General features: G+C 49.6%; 1 protein-coding gene across 2 annotated transcripts in view; it reads left to right on the top strand.

The window, feature by feature from the left end:
• LOC147449924 (transcription factor E2FA-like) overlaps positions 1–16,139 on the top strand; it is a 48,013-nt gene extending 31,874 nt beyond the window's left edge. Inside the window, exons 2-14 of one of the 2 annotated variants that reach the window (XM_086522267.1) lie at positions 13,348–13,519; positions 13,594–13,656; positions 13,729–13,814; positions 13,884–13,981; positions 14,055–14,109; positions 14,179–14,231; positions 14,296–14,346; positions 14,448–14,496; positions 14,579–14,644; positions 14,727–14,803; positions 14,875–15,112; positions 15,216–15,282; positions 15,389–16,139. In XM_086522267.1, the coding sequence (XP_086378393.1) occupies positions 13,348–13,519; positions 13,594–13,656; positions 13,729–13,814; positions 13,884–13,981; positions 14,055–14,109; positions 14,179–14,231; positions 14,296–14,346; positions 14,448–14,496; positions 14,579–14,644; positions 14,727–14,803; positions 14,875–15,112; positions 15,216–15,282; positions 15,389–15,501 (1,188 nt within the window). In that variant the 3' untranslated portion in view covers positions 15,502–16,139. The remainder of the gene's footprint in view (positions 1–13,347; positions 13,520–13,593; positions 13,657–13,728; positions 13,815–13,883; positions 13,982–14,054; positions 14,110–14,178; positions 14,232–14,295; positions 14,347–14,447; positions 14,497–14,578; positions 14,645–14,726; positions 14,804–14,874; positions 15,113–15,215; positions 15,283–15,388) is intronic. The other variant, XM_086522268.1, reaches the window with a different exon arrangement.
• Positions 16,140–16,949: the final 810 nt, after the last annotated feature.

Genomic DNA, 16,949 nt, shown 5'->3' with positions numbered 1-16,949 from the left:
GAAAGTCTGGACAGGCCCGTCTCCACAGCATCTAGCTCTCTCAGCATCTCCGTGGGGACCCACAGAGGTGACTGTCTTTTAGACATTGAAAGAGAAATGGACTACGAGACCAGTTTTGACTTTGCCGGATTTGCAGAAGTCATTCGAGGTATATTGTGATGCTTGTGGTCGTAGTCTGGGTGCGGTCTTATTGCAAGAAGGCCATGTCATTGCCTATGAAAGCCGATTGTTCTCAAGGCCGGAATTGACAGCACAGATATATGAGAAAGAGCTTTTGGCGGTTATCCATGCTCTTACTCAGTGGCAACATTACCTACTCAGAGCCGATTTTACGGTCTTTATAGATCACCAGAGTTTACGCTACTTCTTGTCACAGAAGCAGCTTTGGAAAAGCAGATGGGGTGGGCAAACATCTTGTCACAGTTTCACTTCCAGATTGTCCATGTGTAGGGACATAAAAACTTGGTGGCAGATGCTTTGTCCTTGAAGCCGTTGGTTTTGGCTATTTCGGCGATGCACCATAGCAGCTTCGAGGATATGGTCGATCAATATGCCACAGATCCAGATTTTGTAGATATATTCGGCCGAATACAGAATGGGGAGGTAGTAGCGGGATATTCCATTCGGGATGGCTACTTGATGAAGAAAACGATGTTGTGCGTTACACATCCGTTGAGGGAAAAGGTTTTAACCGAATGTCACTGTCAACCATTTACGGGTCACCACGGTATTGCTACCACCTTGAAAGGTGTGGAGAGATACTTCTTTTGGCGAGATTCAAGAAGGACGTGGACGATTTTGTACGCAGTTGCTTGGTATGTCAGAAGGTCAAGTTTGACAGGCATAAAGCACAGGGATTGTTACAGCCTTTACCCATACCCACCCGCCCCTGGGAAAGTATTGCAATGGTTTTCATTTTTGATCTCCCGAAAACACGGAGTGGGCACGATGGTATCTGGACTGTTATTGACAGATTTAACAAGCAAGCTCATTTCATTCCAGGGAAGAAGACAGTCAAGCCGGATTGACCAGATATTCAGATTACATGGCATGCCTGAGACAATTGTCTCTGACAAAGATCCCCGATTCACGAGTTTGTTTTGGAAGGCTATTCGAGAGATCATTGACACGCGGTTGCGGTTCTCGTCATCTTTCCACACGCAGACAGATGGTCAATTAGAGATTGCAAATTCAGTCCAGTCATATTGGATTTATTGAAGTCTTACATCAGAAGACTCAATGGGAAAAGTATTTGCCCTTGGTGGAATTTGCCTACAATGACACTATTCACTCTTCGACGGGGAAGGCGCCATTTGAGATTATTGATGGTGCTACGAAGGTTCCACCCTTCCTAAGCATGAAAGATAAGTTTTTTGAAGCGGACCAATACACACGGGACTTAGACAATGCTTTTGCCAAGGTTCGGGAGGCTTTGGAGAAATCTCAGGAAAGAGAGAAAAAGGCAGCAGATTGACATCGTCACGACTTGAAATTAAAGGAAAACGATTGGGTGCTCTTACGTTTTGAAAAGGCACGCCTGAGAAAGAAAAAGAGAAAGGAGCGGCAAAGCTTAGCATGAGATACTATGGACCTTTCCAAATTTTCGAAAAGATAAATGATGTCTCCTTTAGACTGAAGCTGCTCGATACTTGGAGGATTCACAATGCTTTTCATGTGAGTCTCTTGAAGTCTTTTAAAGGCGATGTGCCCGATGATGGGGAGCCAGATGAGCAACCCGAAGTGGCGAAAAACAAGGAGATACTTGTTCCAGAAGAGATATTGGCACATAAATATAGAAAACTAAAAGGTAAAATGATAAGGCAGTTCTTGGTTAAATTCAAGAACTATCCCTTATTGGATGCGAAGTGGATGGAGGAGGAGGACCTGGCAGATACTCCTCAGATTGTGAACCTTTACCTTGAAGCATTCAGCTTAGCATAATCTATTCCGATAGAACCCTGAACTCAGCTTGGGCGGAATTTGCAGCGGGTATGCTAAAGAGGGGAGTTGCTCCGCTCCTTTGTCAACAGATTGCCTCGATCTTTGATACTAAAGTCATTGATGTCTCTATTGAGTTTCAAGGATACTGTGGGCTTACAGTATTCTACTGTATGGCTTTAATAACTGGAATTCCCGATAATATGATACTGATTTGTACTTGACTTGTTTAAGTGTAGGAACTGATAGACAAAATGACTGCAGCATTTTTGTCTGATAAGATCTCGATAGACATGATTGCAATAAGGATTAGTTAAATGGGCATCTATGAGGTCCCGAGTGGATCCAGATGTGATTGTTAAATACGTTGCCGATTAATCATGGTTTGAGATCCGAACGAATTTTTGAATGTGATTTGTCATGTGATGTCCTGTGATGTGACTGTTGATTGGTACATGTGCTAGATGTGTTCCTAGTGCGTCGGTACTAACAGGCAGTGTCTGCTAAGACAGTTTATGGCTTTTGTTTGTTTTGCAAGCGTAATCGAGGGCGATTACAATGCTTTCAAGAGGGGGGTGTCACAAACTAGTGACGTGGCTGGCCTTACAGTGGGGCAGCCGAGCATACACACACACACACACACACACACACACACACACACCTTCCTCGGCTCACAGCAAGCCTGGTTGCAGTGTCACGTGGCAACTATACGGCATCTCCGCGTGTTTTGCGGCGAGAAAAGCGGAAAAGCAGGCTGATAGCAGAGCGTACGGAATTCTATGATTTGCGGGCCTATACGGAGGTTGCTTTTGTGCAAGGAAAATTCTACGCAATTTTTTGAAGCTTTTGAGAGCTTTGCTTTATTTTAGATGCTTTGAAAAAGGACAGCTTTTGGGGCTCTGCTTTTGCATCCCTTGTAAACGTTTAAATAAGTGGTTTGGACTCCCACTCCTCAGAGCATCTGGACGCAGAGTTTGAGAGTGAGAAACCTCCCACTCCCTTGTACTCCTATTAATACAAAAAGAAATACCGAAAGGGGCGCCAGTCTTTGGGGCCAATATCTCCAGGCATGGAATTCCGCCGGGCTGTGTCGAATCAATTGTGAACTGTGAACTGTTTTGAAGTGAATCTCTGATGTGTCACGGTAGAATCTTGACTTACTTGGAGTGTCCAAGTTTGTTACACGAGCAGGCCAGGCAGCGGGGGTGAGAGAGAGGCACTGAGATAGAGCGCGAGGGGGGCAGGGCAGGCAGCACGCACGCAGGCGAGCGGGGGCAGGCAACGCGGAGAGAGAGAGAGAGAGAGAGAGAGAGAGAGAGAGAGAGAGAGAGAGAGAGAGAGAGAGAGAGAGAGAGAGAGAGAGAGAGAGAGAGGAGAGAGAGAGAGAGAGAGAGAGAGAGAGAGAGAGAGAGAGAGAGAGAGAGAGGGAGAGAGAGAGAGAGAGATGAAATGAAATGAAATATTATATTAACGTCTTCAAAAGGCCATAGTGACCTATGAGACCAGAAAGTTACAAGGTGGTGGATCTTATACAAAGTCAGAGTAACAAAATAACAACAGTACAAAACAAAGATATATACTATGGGCACTTGTTGAACCGGCTCGCTACTGTTGCACGCTCCCCCCCTCCCCCCCTTGCGCCATCGCTCCCTCTCCCCCCTCTTCTCCTCCTAACCCTCGCGCTGCCCTCTGCCACCCCCGCGCTGCCCCCCCCCCCCCCCCCTTCGCCCTCGCGCCTCCCTGCCCATCCCGCCACCTCCTGCCCCCTCCGCCCTCGCGCCACCCTGCCCAGCCCCCCACCCTACCCAGCCCGCCACCTCCTGCCCCCTGCTGCCCGCCGCCCTCCCCCCCTAGCCCTCCCGCTGCCCCCCCCACTCCTTGCCCGCCGCCCTTCCCCCCTAGCTCTCCCGTTGTACCCGTGCTCGCCTCCTCCTTCCTTTTCCTTCCCCCCCCCCCCCCCCCCCCCCCCCCCCCCCCCCCCCTTTTTTTCCGCCTTACCTCCGAAGGGTTTTCTGCGCCCGGCTCTGCAACTCCTTCTCTTCGGAACAGGTGTTCGGCGTTCTCGGCTGCAGACTGTTCTTCTCCGTCCGCTTCTTCGACTCAGCAATAGACACAGATGGAGGCTCCAGCTCCGCCACAGAGGGACTCACCTGAAGCCCCCTCGCCCGACCCCGCTGAGCCCACCATTCGACTTGCTCTTTCGCCGACAGAGCAAGCGAGCCTTGTCGCAGAGGTAGAGCGCTTGCAGGCGACTTCTTTCATCTGCAAGGTTCTCGGGACCCGTCCTAGTAGAGGAGAGCTGCGAGACCTTCTCCAAGCCCGCCTTCTCGCAGAGGTGGGCAAGATTTTGGATGTTCAGATCCTCGGACGGGGGTACTACCAGATCGAGTTCGAGACTTCCGAGATGGCCTCCAAGGTCATAGCTATGAGTCCACTGGCTATCCGAGCATCACGAGCCCACTTTCGACAGTGGCGACACGGTTTTGACCCGACTTCGGATGTACTCGTAGAGGAGGCAGACACCCCCATCTCAGTCTGCTTTCCGGGTTTACGGAGGGAGTACCTTCCACTGCTCTCCAAGATTGTCTCCGCCATCGGGACTGTTCTGGAGACACCTCGTACGGCAGCATCAGTAGCTGCCAAGGCGGCCGGCATCCCTTCAGTTCGAGTTTTGGTCAGAGATACCCACACGCTCCCGAAGGTCATCCTTTTGCCTCGGGTGAGTGGGGGTTGGTTTAGGCAGAGTGTGGAGTACTCGGGTCTCCCGAACCAATGCTTCATTTGCAGACAGATGGGCCACCTAGCGAAGGCCTGTCCACGGAGGAGACCACGACCTGCACCTCAGCCTCAGTCCCAGCCTGCCAAGGCTGGGCCGGAGCCTCAGCCAGCGACACAACGCATAGATTCTGAGCCACCCTCCGAGCCTGGGGCTCCTGCTGAGGAGGGGTGGCAGCAGGCCCGTGGCCGTCGACGTCAAGGGCGACAGCGACAGCATGGCACTCAGAGTGGCCCTCAGGTGCCTACTCAGCAGCAGTGGGTTCCCACGGGGAACCGCTTTGGTCCTCTTGAGCAGGAGGAGCCTCCTACGCCAGCCTTCTCTTCCGTTTCACCCTCGCCAGCCCCTCCACCTTCAGATTTCCCCTCTTCCTCCTCATCCCCTCCCCCGCCCTTTGCTCCTGCCCACTCCCCACCTCGCTCCCCTGTCTCTGTCGTCCCGCCCCGCTTCTCTTCTCCTCCGCCCCCCCCAACTCCTTCTCCCCCTCCTCTTGCTTCAGTACCACAGTCGACTCAGGAGACTGGCCCCTCGCCGGCGGCTAGGAGATCTCTTGGTAGCGCTTTTGCCACGGGTCGCCTAGCGAGAGAGAGTCAGCCCTTCTTGCGGCCCCCTTTGCAGATTCAGACATCTTCCCTTGCAGCTATCCCTCGGGGTCTGACGAGCATTGACCTTCGAGGCCGTTGGGACTTCTTCGATTACGGATTCACTCGCTTTCTCGGCGATTCCGCAGCAGACCACGAGGCAGCCTGCTTCAGGGTCCACGCTCTGTTCCTCGCCGCTAGGGGGACAGAGGCCTTGGACTCAGCAGTTGGTTTCTCCTTTCCTCTCTGCGGTAGGACCGAGACAGAGTGGTCCCTCGACTCAGTGGTGGGATGGTTGCATACACAGGTTCTCGAGTTCTCTCACCACATGGGAGAACTTGGAGTTACAGATTTACTGCAGACTTTGTGGCCACTGGCCAAGTTTGCTGTGACACCCACAGACTCAGCAGGATGTAGGCACATTGTGGTGTACTTTTTTGCTGATACACAGTGTTTGCCTTGCTATGTATACATACATGAGGACTCCTGGACAGAGGAGGTTGCTTTACGCTCGGCTCGCTCTGCTTGGGCTTGGGCCAGGCACTCACTACAGGCTCGCCTATCTAGAGGACGCTCGGATGCGGATTACTCCCCATCCAAGCCTGCCTCGAAGATAGCCCGTCTTGCTGTTGCGGCAGCATCTGTTCTCTCTCGCTCCCCATGAGGATCGTCTCATGGAACGTGCAGGGATTAGGTGGGCCCCAGTTTCAGCGACAGCGGGGCCGATTGCGGCAGGAGCTTCAGCGTTGCCTTGTGGGAGGAGAGATTGATCTCCTTATGCTTCAGGAGCACCATTTGTCTGAGAGCCGCATTCGGCGCTGTGGTCAGATTTTGCGTGGACGTTATGATACCTTTTGGTCAGTTGCTTTTGGACCTGGAGGCATCCAGGGTGGGGTATGTATGACTATTGCGGACTCATTGCAGGAGGCCATTGTGGGCAGAGGGATTATTGTGCAAGGCAGGGCTCAGTGGATTACTTTGCAGGTTCAAGGTGGCCTTATGGGCTTCCTGAACATCTATGCGCCCAATGTGGCGAGTGCTCGTGTAGAGTTTTGGTCACAGATTGTTGAGTCTTTGCCACAGGTTGACCATTGGTGTGTAGGAGGGGACTTCAACATGCTGGAGGACCCTTTTGATAGGATCGGAGGCAGCCATGCTACTGTGCATGGAGTCGAGTTAGTAGCTTGGGAGAGGTTGTGTATGACCTTGAGGGTCTCGGATACATGGCAGCATTCTGACTTTGTGAGGCCTCCAGAGAGTCTTGCCTTCTCTAGATCAGACTGCAGAGTGGGAGGAGTGAATCTATCGCGGATAGATCGCTTCTACACTATTGACCACTTCAGTGACTTGGCGGGATCAATGGGCATCCTGGCAGGGACATCCTTCTTGGACCATGCACCAGTGATCCTCACAGTGGCAGACAGGCAGAGGAGTGGGAGCACGATGCTTCGCATCCCAGAGCGGGTCTTGTTGGACACAGCACTCAGAGAGAGGGTAGAGGCTCTTTGGACAGAGGGCATGGACAGCCAGGCTCTACCGGCTGACAGAGTGGCCTTAGGCCTAGCTCAGCTTAGCCACTTTTTTCTCCAGGAGTCTTTGGCTCGACGGGCCGCAGCGAGAGAGGAGGAGCAGCGTCTCAGACGAGGCATTGCTTCACTACAGAGGATGCAGGAGCAGCATCCAGACAGTCCATGGTTGGAGGAGCAGTTACAGCAGGCTCGACAGGAGCTTGCTTACACAGAGGAGAGGCGCCATGAGTTTGCCTTTCACCGACAGGAATCTCAGTGGACTCAGGTAGGTGACAGAGTGACAAGTGCCTTTTTTGAGACAGTAGGACCTCGGCACTCGCATGCCAAGGTCACTCAGTTGAGGAGACCCGATGGGTCAGTTGCTTGTGAGCCTGAGGATATGCGTGCAGTTGCTACTGACTTTTACCGTGAGCTAGTGACGGCTGAGCCCCAGTCAGAGAGACAGGATGCATGCAAGGAGCAGGATTGGGCGCAGATGCCTTGTCTTGTGACTGAGGAGATGCGCCAGAGGCTAGAGATACCTCTTCAGCTTGAGGAGCTGCACACGGCTCTTAGCGCCCTTCCTCGTGGTAGCTGTCCAGGTGAGGATGGGTTGACTCCCAGCTTCTTCTTGGAGTACTGGGACTTGCTTGGCCCAGATCTTTGTAGTGCCTTTCTGTACATTCTGCACACAGGAGTGATGCCGGATAGCATGAGTGAGGGCCTGATTTACCTCATTCCAAAGGAGGGTGGCTCCTTGGATGAGATTCGACAGTGGCGCCCCATCACCATCCTCAACTCAGCCTACAAAATTCTTGCCAAGGCTCTGAGTTTGAGGATTCGGCCACTTTTGGAGAGCCTTATACATGGGACTCAGACAGGTTTTGTCAAGGAACGCAGTATCCTTGACAACATCTTCACTTTCTGGGAGGCTTCTGCCCTGGCACGTCTCCGTGGGGAGGACCTTGTGATTCTTCTTCTCGATTTTGAGAAGGCATACGACAGAGTTGACTGGGACTTTCTAGAGGGCACGCTTCGCAGGATGGGCTTTTCAGATGCTTGGATCAGAGGGGTGTCAGCTTTGTATAGACAGGCTCACAGTTAGGTGCTTTTGGCAGGAGGTAGAGGTGAGCGCTTCATACTCACACGATCGGTCAGACAGGGTTGTCCTCTTGCCCCCTTTCTCTTTCTGTTCTATGCGAAGGCGATGAGGAGATTTTTGGTGTCAGAGCAGGTTGGTTTGAGGGGCGTAGCACTCCCGATACGGGGAGATGAGCTTCTGGACACTGAGTTTGCCGACGACTCAGCCTTGTACTTAGAGGGCCAGGAGGCCAATTTACACTGGCGTGGGCAGGGTCTTGAGACCTTCTGCTGTGCATCAGGCGCATTGATCAATTGGAGAAAGACAGTGGCTTTCTCGGTTGGCAGTGCTCCTGTGCCAGAGTGGATGCCAGGAGAGGGTTTCAGGTGGATTCCCCCAGGGACTGCAGTTCGATACTTGGGTTGCCAGGTTGGTTTGGATTTGTCCCCCGAGCAGCAGATTGCTCCTCTTCTCCTGTCCATCAGGAGAAAGCTGTTACACTGGAGCTCAGCACGACTTTCGCTGGCTGATAGAGTAGTAGTTGCCAACCAGGTGTTGTTGGCAACTATGTGGTACATCACTTCTTGTTGGATCTTCTCGAGTTCTTGTATCAGCCAGGTAGAGAGGCTGATCAGGAACTTCCTTTGGTCAGGTCGCGACACTCAGGTTGCCCAAGCCAAGGTGGCTTGGTCGGTCATCACACTTCCTTGTTCTCAGGGAGGGTTTGGGATCATTGATCCAGCACAGCAGAGCAGAGCCCTTCTTGGGAAGTTCGTCGTCAGAGGTCTTCCAAGCGAGGAGCCCTGGAAAGAGTTCTTGCTGGAGAGGCTTCGTGCCAGGGTGCCTTAGTCAGGAGGCCCTTGGCAACCTTCGACCAGATGGATCTTTACAGAGTTACACCGAGTTGGTTTGAGCAGGAGACTTGAGGACCGATTCGTTGTGAGTTTGCTTCCCTCTTAGGAGCTCTTACGGCGTGGCCTAGAGCAGAGACAACCGACATGCACGGAGGAGCGCCTACGACAACACCTCGTCTGGAACCCCATGGTTAGCACTCAGAGAGGCCACTTGGTTGGGAGTAGGCCTCATGTCTCATGGGGTCCCATGGCAACAGGTCCAGCGCGCTCTCTAGGTGACTGGCTAGAGTTCACAGGTTTGTCAGAGGAGGTGCAGGGTGTCCAACTACAGGGCATGAGAGGGGTTCAGAGCATGTGTCAGGACATCTCAGAGTCAGTTCCAGCTGAGTGGCTCACGCCTCTCGAGCCAGTAGCACCCCGATGGATGGGAGCCTTCACACGACTGGAGGTTCTCATCTCAGTCAGGGCTTGTTAAGAGACTGTCCCAGCCCTGTTCTTTGAGCTTCAGGGTGGGGGACGTTTACAGCGAGTTACAGTAGAGGCCCCGCAGGTAGCAGAGTGCTGTTTCCAGAGGATCCGAGTTGTGGGCATCTGTGGGAGGACTTGCGTCATAGACCCTGACCCAGCAGCTCTCGAGACAGGACACTGGAGGCTATGGGCTTGGGAGTGTTGTCCACTGGCACGAGTACAGTGGGATCCTGGTGAGTGGCTATGGAGGGACCCCTTCTCTTCTGCAGACCGCCCAAGAGTCCCTTTCTTTCAGTACACTGTTCGGCTTGGACGTCATATACTTGCAGCGCAGAGAGAGGCCCGCCCCGCTGCAGCACGTCATTGGCAGGAGGAGGGTCTCACAGTTGAGTTCTTGGCAGCTTTTTGGCAGAGGTTGTGGGACTCCAGACAGCCGAGGCGCGACACTTTGTTCCAGTGGTTGGTTGCACACAGAGCCACAGCAGTAGGGAGCTAGCTTGTGCATAGTGGTCTCTCGGCCGCATGTACAGCCTATGACCAGTTGGTGGAGAGTCAGCGACACTGTCTTTGGGATTGTCCTTCGCCCAGCAGGTGTGGCTACGAGTTCTTCGGCTGATGCCTACCCTCTCCGCGGCTCGACAGTACACTTGGGGGGCAGCGGCTTGGTCCACCCTCACGGGCCCGGCACTACAGTTTGAGCTATCTTCCACCAGCAGGATGATAGTGATACAGGGGAGGTGACCTGCACTCCAGGCTTCTACAGACCTTACTCCACAGGAGTGGTGCAGTGAGAGAGAGGAGTGCTGAGAGCTCATCAGTGGCCTAGCTCTTTGGTTCATCTGGCGGGCCCGTTGTTTCCGCATCTTTGAGGCTCGCCCTGTGCCACCAGCAGAGACTGTTCGTGACTTTTGGCTAGAGCTGATCCATACTCTCAGAGGACAGCTTGAGGGACTACAGGGCAGCTCCGACCGCATGCGGGAGCACCGCGAGGCTTTCCTTCGACTCTGGTGCCCTGGGCCTTTCTACACCATGGTCCAGGGGGTGCTCAGATGGCACTACTGTCCACCTGTGTGGCTCTTCCCTCCTCCCATTTCTTGATTTAGCCCCATTGTATATATGCTGTTTTTTCATTGGGAGAGTCTCCCCATCATGCGTGTTGTAGCCCTCTCTTTTAGAGGTGGATGTAGCCCTACGGGCAGTTTTCATTAACTAATAGAAGGATCTTTTTCGGGAAAAAAAAAAAGATATATACTATGGGATCCTAGACTGGTCGATGTGAACTAAGCAAAAAACTAAGCAAAAACCAAGCAAAAACCAAGCAAAAATGGGCTGAGTGACAAGAGATCTAGCATCGGTCGTTGGCGAATCTCATCAATTTCCTCCCTGGTTAGTAGTCTGACCGGGCGTCGTGCATGCCTGGCCAGCGTGCTCCGAATCTTTTGACGTAGCCTCCGTCGATGCTGTGTAGTCCTCCGCAGTCGTGGGCGCCTGGATTTCCCCAGTTCAATCGCTCGGTTGATTAGTGTGCCTCTGGTGTGAGACGAGGGGGAGCTCTGCTGTGGGAGTGGCTCTTGCGGCTGTCCCGTGTTTGCTCTGAAGAAGTTTGTGATCCGTGTTTGAGACTGGCTAGCCTCGCCATTCATCAGGCTATCTTTGTGTCTGCGCAGCTCGAGCAAGAACAAACCCAGGCATCTCTGATCTTCGTATCCCACGACTCTTGAGAGTGGTCCAAAACCCTCTCTGAACAAGGAATGGAAGCGGCCTCGTATCTCGTAGTAGACGGGGCAGCGGCATGGATAATGCAGCTCTGTCTCAGGTTCCATGTCACACAAGGGGCATGTCCTGGCCTTAGAGAGAGAGAGAGAGAGAGAGAGAGAGAGAGAGAGAGAGAGAGAGAGAGAGAGAGAGAGAGAGAGAGCTCTCCAAAAGCTAACACCAAGGGTTACTTCCGCGTCTTATGCGATTTTCGTACAACTGCAATGTCAGCCAAGTTTTTTGTGTTTTGCGGGCTCTTTCTGTACGACAGCCACGTCAGCACTTTTATGTGCTTGCTTTATTTTTGAGTTAGGTCCCTCAGCCATGCTTTATAAGTTGGACAACTTTATTTGGGGTGGTTAGGTTTAATAAACCCTAATCCAGGTCATGCCACGTCACAATCTTGTGACAATCCACACCAATATGAATGTTACGGCAGCGCATACGGAAGATCTTGAATATTGAAAAGCTGAATCCATCCCAGCCTTGAACTTGCATAGAGATCTTCACATCAGGCTGCAGCAGGACAAGACTCCCTTGAGGAGAGACCCTCTCAATCACCCACCACACCTATCGACCATGGGGAACTCCAAAAATAGGACGATATGCCAAGGGTATACAAGCATATTATGCACTCTAGGTAGCTCCATCTAGTACTTTGCTGGGGTTGTAATATGGTATACAGCAAAGATGGGGATGTCGGTAGCTTCTTTGCTTGGGTCGGATTTGAGCTGAGCCAAGCGCTTTGTTGTCTCCTGATGGAACTGGTCTCTGATCTCTGTCATCTCTTGTTGTTAGAGACACGCTGTTCAAAATTTAGTATTCTGTCTGCTGCTCGCTGTGAGTGGCTCTCCTCTGTGGAGGGCGACTTCCTACTGTGTAGGAACTGGGTAGTGTGGATCTTTGAAAGGATGCAGTAATCTGTGTTTGATGTCCCCCACCTTGTACTATTTTTTGGCCCGTAAAGAGACCCCTCTGTGTCGTCTAATATCCTATATAAACCTTCCCAACGTGCATTGAACTGCTGACTCTCGGGGCTGACAAAGGAAGCGCCCTAAATAGGGTGAGATATCTATCCCTGATGGTAGTGTAGGTCCTGCAGTCACATGTACAGTGCTCCTCATCTTCCCCTTGCAGTTCACCATCCACTTCCTCTTTGCATTGTCTGCATATCCTCTTGCCTCATGGGATCTGAGCTGCTCTGCCAGTCTCTATTTCAAGGCAATGTAACGGAACCTTGAGCTGGCCAATCATCACCTTGGAATAATGTGGTAAGAAGCCCTCCACGTATCTGGGTTTCTCTATGAATCCCTTCTCCAAAATGACATGTGCTGTACATTAGCAAACATATTGTTCTCCACCCCACCTTACCTTGCATGTTCTTTGGTCTCTGTCAATCGGGGTTGCCCACACAACCTCGAACTCTAATGTGTGAGATGAGACTATGTGGCATATGTGTGTCCATATATCCTGGCCGCTCGGTGAAGCCATCCTCTAGAATAGTCATGAAGTGCTCTCTATAGTACTGGATCCTCGATCGGAGAGGCCCTCTGGGTGTAATCCATGTTGCTCAGATGTATAACTGCTAGAGATCCTGGGTGAGGATCCGGTTCCTCTCAGTCTCTCAGAGGCATATAATGGTGAGTCTGCCATGAGGACACTGTTTAAGAGACAGAGCCCCTATATAGGCCTGATGGAGGCAGTAGCTAATTGCTCCTAAAACCCATCACAAAGACCAAAGCTCAAGGCCTTCATACTTGTGTGCATTTGGTCCGTACGTACAAGGATGTCAAGGGACGACTTGATGCTTGAATGCAAATGCAAGATCTTTACTATATACATTCAACATCGTTACAATGCAACTAGGAGGTTCAAATTTCAGATCAACACTGCATTTCACCTGCATATGAAAAGTTCAATACTGCATCTGTACAATCTGTAGAGTTCGTTCCTTTCACAGTATGTGCTTTGATCACAAAAAGAAAAATTTTCCCCAAAGCATGCTGGAGCAGAGTTCCATGCCCATTGATTGGGCACTTAGTCGGAATGTCGGGGCATAGAGTCTCACTATGCGAGGTGGAGCCGATGGTTACTTTTTCTTGTGAAGGACTTCTGTCAGGCAATAACCTGCACTTTCTTTTAAGACTGAATTGAACTTTTCCTAGCCACATGTATGATCCATAATCCACAGTGTGGTCAGCATCGTGAGTTGTAGGGATTATGATTTTTCTTTTATTAATGTATGTGTTTGTTTTAGTATATGTGTTTTGTATATGAAACATTTGCATGTGTAGCTTTGTTTTATCATGTTGTACACACATTTTCTAATCAAGCTGATTCTGTTTTGTTCCCAAATCAAGCTTTATAGCTTCTGTTGTTGGACCAGGCAAATAGAGTATCAAGAGATATGGAGCCATACGACTGGCCTTCAGGACGGTCCTTGGCTGATGGGCGAACAGGCATTCAACCTGCTTCTACTCCAAATCTAGAAGGGAAAAAATTAAGTGGAGCTTTTAGGTATGCAAAAGCGGAACCTCAGACACCAGGATCAAATGCAGGTATGGCTCTCACATATTCTTGCCTGGAAGTAGTCACAATCTAGCAGCAACTAATATTTTCTTCTCCTTTGAAGCTTCACCAGCGACAAATAAGGTTCGGACTCCTGTTAGTTCGTGTCGCTATGACAACTCCCTGGGTAATCTCTAATCCCATACTGACTGCTGTGGTTTCTTGTTGCTAGCATACCTTATCCATCATCTTGCTTCAGGATTGCTGACAAAGAAGTTCATAAACCTTATCAAGGAAGCTGAGGATGGGGTCCTTGACCTTAATAAAGCTGCTGATATGTTGGGCGTAAGTTTATGAACTTCATGCCTCAAGCTGCTCACAAATAATATAAGTTTTGATCTGCTACCTCTGAAGGAAATACAGGTTCAAAAACGAAGAATTTATGACATTACAAATGTGCTTGAAGGGGTTGGACTCATAGAAAAAAAGCTGAAAAATCGAATACAGTGGAAGTAAGGGTTTTCCTTTAGCACCCTTATGAATTCTGCCTGCTGCTTCGTTTGAACTTTTGGAAGTGCTTTGCAGAGGTCTAGATGGTGCTGGCTCTAGTGACGTGATCAATGAAGTTGGATACTTGAAGGTAGAATGTCCTATTTTAGAGCTAATTTTTGTGTTTGTATCGACTATCTCATGGGTTCAGGATTTGCAGGCAGAAGTTGAGTCCTTGCTGTTACAAGAAAGGAGTTTGGATAACTGCATCAGGTGGTGTTTGTCAGTAAGATAGCGCTCATTTTGTTAAGATGCTTAGCTGATGTGGATTCTGCAGGGAGACACGGGAACAACTTAGGATTCTGAGTGAAGATGAGAATAATAAGCAGTATCCTATTGATTTTGAAATGGCTGTCAAGGCTGTTGGATATCATGTAACTTTAGCTTTGTGGGAAGGTTTTGTTTTTCTGATCCATATGCTCAATGTAGATGGCTTTATGTCACTGAAGAAGACATTAAAAGCTTGCAGTGTTTTCAGGTGGTGATTTTGAACAATTTAAAAATGATAGGTCGTCTCATATCTTTTAGATGTGATTTTATATTGCTCTTGTATTTTGTAGAACCAAACTTTGATTGCAATTAAGGCTCCACACGGAACAACCTTGGAAGTACCAGATCCTGATGAGGCAAGTCTCTCTCCTTCAAGTTCGAATAATGCAAAGAAGTGTCAATTTCTCTGCTGCTATGACCAATCTTTCATGAATGTAGGCTGTAGAGTACCCTCAGAGGCGATATCAAATACTATTGCAAAGTGCGACCGGGCCTATAGATGTCTATCTTGTTAGGTTTGTGTAATTCTTTGCAAGATGTTTCAAGTTTTAATGTTTTCATTTTGTGACTAGTATCTTGGCTGTAGTCAATTTGAAGAAAAATTTGAGGAGATGAGTACGGTGGCCACCATGCCCTCCGACATTGCCCTACCTGGTTCTGCCGTGGGGGCTTCTAGTGATGGAGGAGAATTGGTTCCCCCAGAATCTGGAGGCACATCTGAGCTGCCTGAAATGATGAGTAGCAGGGATCCCTTCTACTCGGAGCTATGTAGTCCCCACCAAGACATGGGGGGCATTATGAGAATCGTTCCATCAGATGTAAATGTAAGCGGTTTGGCCCTGGACAGTATCATTCTCACATTGCTTATTTTGTGTGTTGGCTGGGCTTCAGTGTTCTGATAAGATTATGTTATATTCATGTTGACAGACCGATGCCGATTACTGGCTTCTTTCTGATGGTGGTGTTGGAATAACAGACATGTGGCGAAGTGATCGTATCCTTTCTTGCTTCAAAGCTACTAGCATTTAAACTTGATCTGTGGTTTTGATTGCTTAATAGAACACTCCACTACACAGTTGCAAACCCTTGACATGTTAAAGCTCCGAATTCATCTTGGGATGATGTTGTAAATCTTTCTGTTGAAGATTTTGCGATGGTGGGGGATGAAAATCCTCATCCACAAACTCCTCAACATACAAAGCTTGATTCATGAAGCTTTGAGAAGGCTTACAAGCAGGTTTCGGGGACTTCTGCCTCGATTTCGATTAATTTCATTGTCAGGCTCTGGCTGCATCTCTTCTCTTCCTCTTGCCCTGCTTGCCATGGGGTTGAGCCATAAACAAAGGTTTCTATGGGTGCATGCTGATTCGTGCTCATTTTGGAGGCTGACCCGTGGGGGATGCATGATGCCAGCTGTCTGTGGTAACGTAAAGCACTTATTCTGGTGATTGACAAGGGAGCGTTCTCCAATTCCTATTTCAGCAAGAGAAAGAGAGAAGGGGGAGGGAGTCTGTGTACCTTATGATTCTGTGCAAAAGAAGTGGTATGCTCAAAGGGAAGGAATAAAAGAAACTATGTACAGAGACTCTTTGTTGGAGCTGTCATGATGATAGACACTCCCCATTGTACTATGAAAGAAGGCATTAGCTAGTAAGTATCGAGAAAAACTCTATCGTCTCGTTTACGGCATACTTGTACATCAAAAGGACTCTAATGAAAGTTTTCATGCTCAATGCTGCCATGATTATGAGGTCTTTGAGCATATGTTGTGGAGAGCAACACATCTTATAGCTCTCCTTTGAGAAGGTTTTGTTTCAACCTCTTTATTTTTCAGGAATTGTTCTGGCATAAGTTGTCTTGTGCAGTCTTAGTTTCAGTGCTTATTCTCCCCTTTACGTTGGTGTTCTGATGTTGGGCTTCTTCTAAAGTTTCTGAAAGATTTCTTCTACCCCGAGGATAATTGCCTTGGTGTCAGGTGGAAAGCTTTTCCCTAGATTAGATCCTCCAAGTTTGTGACCTGCGAGCTTGGGACTGGATGGCAGATTTGAATTGTTGAGATGATAATATCCAATGTTTCCATCAAGAGCTGAAGCTGAGGATATGAGCGACACTGGATCTCTTACACTATGTTCACAAAGTAATGAATGTAATTTGTTTTTTGTTGTTGTGTAGGTCCTAGGGTATTGTTGACGATGGAAAAGACAATCTAAAGCAATGGAAGGACTGTGACGTCTTGTAGGAGCACATCACCTCCAGTATTGTTACTTGGCCAGAACCAGTTTTCAAATGTACAGAAATTGCTACACTTACTTGCTGATGAACCGAGTCACCAATCCTGGAACATCAGGTTTGATGTAGATACACCTGTTTCTAATGCTACTTACTGTCATGAGTATAGATTGGTTTACATGAGCCATAGGATTAATGGATGTAATCTCTCTCTCTCTCTCTCTCTCTCTCTCTCTCTCTCTCAGGATTGTTTCTACCACCTTGAAAACAATCTTCTTCTTCTTCTTCGTCAAGGTCGTGGGGAGGGGGGACTGCTGACCACAGCCCTCCATTCAGTTGCCATTCCTGCGTGGAATGAGGAGGTAGAGCTGTCGGATGAGTGACACCTCAGCTGCCGGAAGATTGCTGGGCTGCATGCAATCAAACTCGAAC

This window comes from Adiantum capillus-veneris, chromosome 10, assembly GCF_014529385.1.
Source record: "Adiantum capillus-veneris isolate H3 chromosome 10, ASM1452938v2, whole genome shotgun sequence".
Classification (NCBI taxonomy): Eukaryota; Viridiplantae; Streptophyta; class Polypodiopsida; order Polypodiales; family Pteridaceae; genus Adiantum; species Adiantum capillus-veneris.
Note: the sequence above shows the minus strand (reverse complement) of the source record. Positions and strands in the feature narration are given on the sequence as shown.